The 3,320-nt window shown below is 43.9% G+C and overlaps 1 protein-coding gene across 1 annotated transcript; it reads left to right on the top strand.

Annotated features, from left to right (window-relative positions):
* Positions 1–47: 47 nt before the first annotated feature.
* Positions 48–3,088, top strand: LOC125528999 (stomatin-like protein 2, mitochondrial; the record flags this gene model as incomplete). The annotated part of the gene is made up of 8 exons (XM_048693412.1): positions 48–343; positions 450–599; positions 753–810; positions 921–1,013; positions 1,734–1,766; positions 2,344–2,435; positions 2,526–2,585; positions 2,688–3,088. Coding segments are annotated over 8 exons (986 nt in total), but the record flags the coding sequence as incomplete, so codon positions are not given.
* Between the last annotated feature and the right edge of the window lie 232 nt (positions 3,089–3,320).

Raw genomic sequence — 3,320 nt, forward strand, 5'->3', positions numbered from 1 at the left:
GTCCCCCGGCGCCCTCGCGCTGCCGGCGCTGCTGCAGACGCAAGGAGGAGGACGGCGCTGGTACCGCGCAGCAGGAGGGGACCCGTCGCCCTCGTTCTACGAGCCGCCGCCGACCCCGGCCAACCTCGGCCTCAGCATCGTCCCGGAGAAGAAGGCGTTTGTGGTGGAGCGCTTCGGCAAGTACCTCAAGACCCTGTCGTCGGGGATCCACCTCCTCATGCCGGGCGTCGACCAAATCGCCTACGTCCACTCGCTCAAGGAGGAGGCCATCCCCATCCCGGACAACTCGGCAATCACCAAGGACAACGTCTCGATACAGATCGGAGGAGTGCTATACGTCAAGGTTCTTCTCTTTTCGATTCTTCTCTTCTCTAATTCGAATTTAGCTTACAATCTAGTAGTGTCTGTTTCTCGAATTGAACTGAATCTCTAATCCATCTATGATGCAGATCGTCGACCCCTACATGGCCTCGTACGGCGTGGAGAACCCCATCTATGCTGTCATCCAACTTGCGCAGACAACCATGAGGAGTGAACTTGGCAAGATTACCCTCGACAAGACCTTCGAGGAGAGGGACACGCTCAACACCAACATTGTGGTATGTACTAGTATAACTTCATCTTCATCTTCCATCTATCTTAGCAAAGAATCTTGGGTCTGTTAGTGCATACTCGTGGGATGATGGCAATATTATTCTCTTCACATTTACATCTTACATGCTTCACGTTTTCTTTTGTTTCCCCAACTACAGAAGTCAATCAATGAGGCAGCCGAAACTTGGGGTTTGAAGTGTCTTCGCTACGAAATCAGTATGTTTTTTTTTCTATCTTTCTTCAACTGGCTGGCTGGCTGGATGAGCGTTCATGGAGAGAATCATATCACTAATATGTTCACTTTCACAATCTGTCTATCTATCTAGGGGACATCACTCCTCCAGATGGAGTCAAGAAGGCCATGGAGATGCAGGCCGCAGCAGAGCGCAAGAAACGTGCTCAGATCCTCGAGTCTGAAGGTAGCTTTTACTATGCTCTTCTTTAGTTTAACAAACTTCAGTTTTTATCTGACGATAAAGTTGCACAATGAATCCTGCTTGCTACCTGACTAATGTTAGATCAGCAGCCCATATACTAGTGCTAGATGCAAGTTGCAAATTAAATCCTGCTTCCTGACCGATGCTGCCAACTATACAGTGTTAGATTTCATCGTATGGCAAACTGCTCTTCAGTTTAACAACATTCTGTTTTTTAAGTTGCACACTGAATCCTGCTTGCTACCTTACTGATATTGGCAAGTGCTCTGGTTCAGCCCATATATACTAGTGCTAGATGTAAGTTGCAAACTAATTAATCCTGGTAACTTACTGATGTTGCCAGTAGATACTGTTGGAATCCTGCTACCATACTGATGTTGCCAAGTAGACAGTGTTCGATTTCATCAGACCAAACTTGTATGGCAAACTGCTCTTCAGTTTAACAACATTCTATTTTTATGCGATGATAAGTTGCACAGAATCCTGCTTGCTACCTTATGTTGACAAGTGCTCTTGTTCAGCCCATGTGCTAGATATAAGTTGTAAGTTAAATCCTGCTACCTGACTGATGATGTTGCCCATATAGTGTTAGATTTCATCAGACCAAACTTGTATGGCAAACTCCGTTCGAGCTATTACACCATGTTTGGTACAACAGACTACAGATTTAACTCCAGGTTTTGTTTTGTTCTCTTCTGCCAGGTGCTATGATGGAAAACGCAAACAAAGCAAAGGGTATGTGACATATGTTTTGCTCGGTATTATCATCCTGCTCTGCACTGCAGAGTACTACACTTCTTGTATGCTGCTACATGCATGATTTGAGGAAAACCTGTTCCCTCTTAGTTTCCAGAAGCATACGCATTGCATTATACTTTTCTTATCCATGTGAACATACTACACTTGCTGTATGCTGCTACGTGCATGATTTGAGGAAATCATGTTCCTCTGCCTTCTTCTATCTAACCTTAGTTTCTGAAAGCATGCATATAACATTATACTTTTCTTATTGTGAAACACGCTATCCTTCCATTAAAATGTCAAATATTTGGGAGTTTTTTATTCCTAGGTTATTGCAAGCCCTGTTAAACCTCGGGAGTGTTCTCCCCTCTACCATATCTACAAATAGAATAGTCCATTTATACAGAATGGTAATGATAATGCCGCCTCATGGACTTGTTCTTAATCTCGTTCTGCTTGCATGTATTTTTCCTCATTACTTGAAGAAATGAAGAGTCATTCTCGTTTCTACTGTTATTACTTGCTTGAAAATACTCGGCTTATGCTTGTTGTTTTTCGATGCACACATCAGGTGAAGCTGAAGCAATTCTTGCCCGGTCACAGGCCACTGCTGAAGGGATCAGGATGGTCTCAGAGTCGTTTAAAACTGAAGGCAGCACAGAGGTATCACATATTCTTTTTTCTTGATCCTTCAGTTAGGTTTTTTCTTTTGCCTAACAAAACATACATGGCTGCTTGTAATTTGAACTGTAGGCTGCCAGCTTGAGGATTGCTGAACAGTACATCAGAGCATTCAGTGAACTGGCTAGAACTGTGAGTTGTTGAATCTTAATAATTATATACACGACTCTTGGCGATTGCTCGTTGATATGAGTTTTCATTGTACTGATGCATGTGTGTTTTGCCAAACTGTAGACGAACACGATGCTTCTTCCCAGCGACGCAGGCAATCCGGGGACAATGATTGCTCAGGCCCTCCAGATATACAACCACACGTACAAGCAGAAACTGACTCTGGGAAGCCCCAGCCCCAGCCCCAGCAAGCGGGCAGAAGAGGCTGATTTGTCCCTTGGGATGCCATCCGTGAGCGACCTCGGCACCTTTCAGCACCAGAAGTAAATTATTGAGTTAGGAATCTTCTTTTTTTCCTTTTTCTGTTAGGGGGGATGAATAGCTAGACTGGATAGATAGATTGGTAGGAAGGATCACGAGTTAAGTTTTGCTGTTTCGGTTGGATAAAACACAATACTTGGTTGGTTAGGAGCAGCTTGAGAGCAAGCTTTTTGTCTGTCTATATGAATGGGTGGTGTTCTTACCTGAGATTTTTTAGTTTTATATCAACCGGTTTTGGTGCAACAATGTTTTCAGCTTTTCTTCTCAAGTTTTTGTTGCGTAAGCCGTACAGTTTTTTTTTTGAATGAAATCTGACAGATTTTACAAAAGAAGGTGAAATCTGCTGCCTAAGTTGTGCAAGCTCTTTTGTTTGTTGCTTTGAGCCCATGGTGTTCCAGGCTACACTTCTGTGTAACCGGACTAGTACGTACTAGT

This window comes from Triticum urartu, unplaced genomic scaffold (assembly GCF_003073215.2).
Source record: "Triticum urartu cultivar G1812 unplaced genomic scaffold, Tu2.1 TuUngrouped_contig_5273, whole genome shotgun sequence".
Taxonomy (NCBI): domain Eukaryota; kingdom Viridiplantae; phylum Streptophyta; class Magnoliopsida; order Poales; family Poaceae; genus Triticum; species Triticum urartu.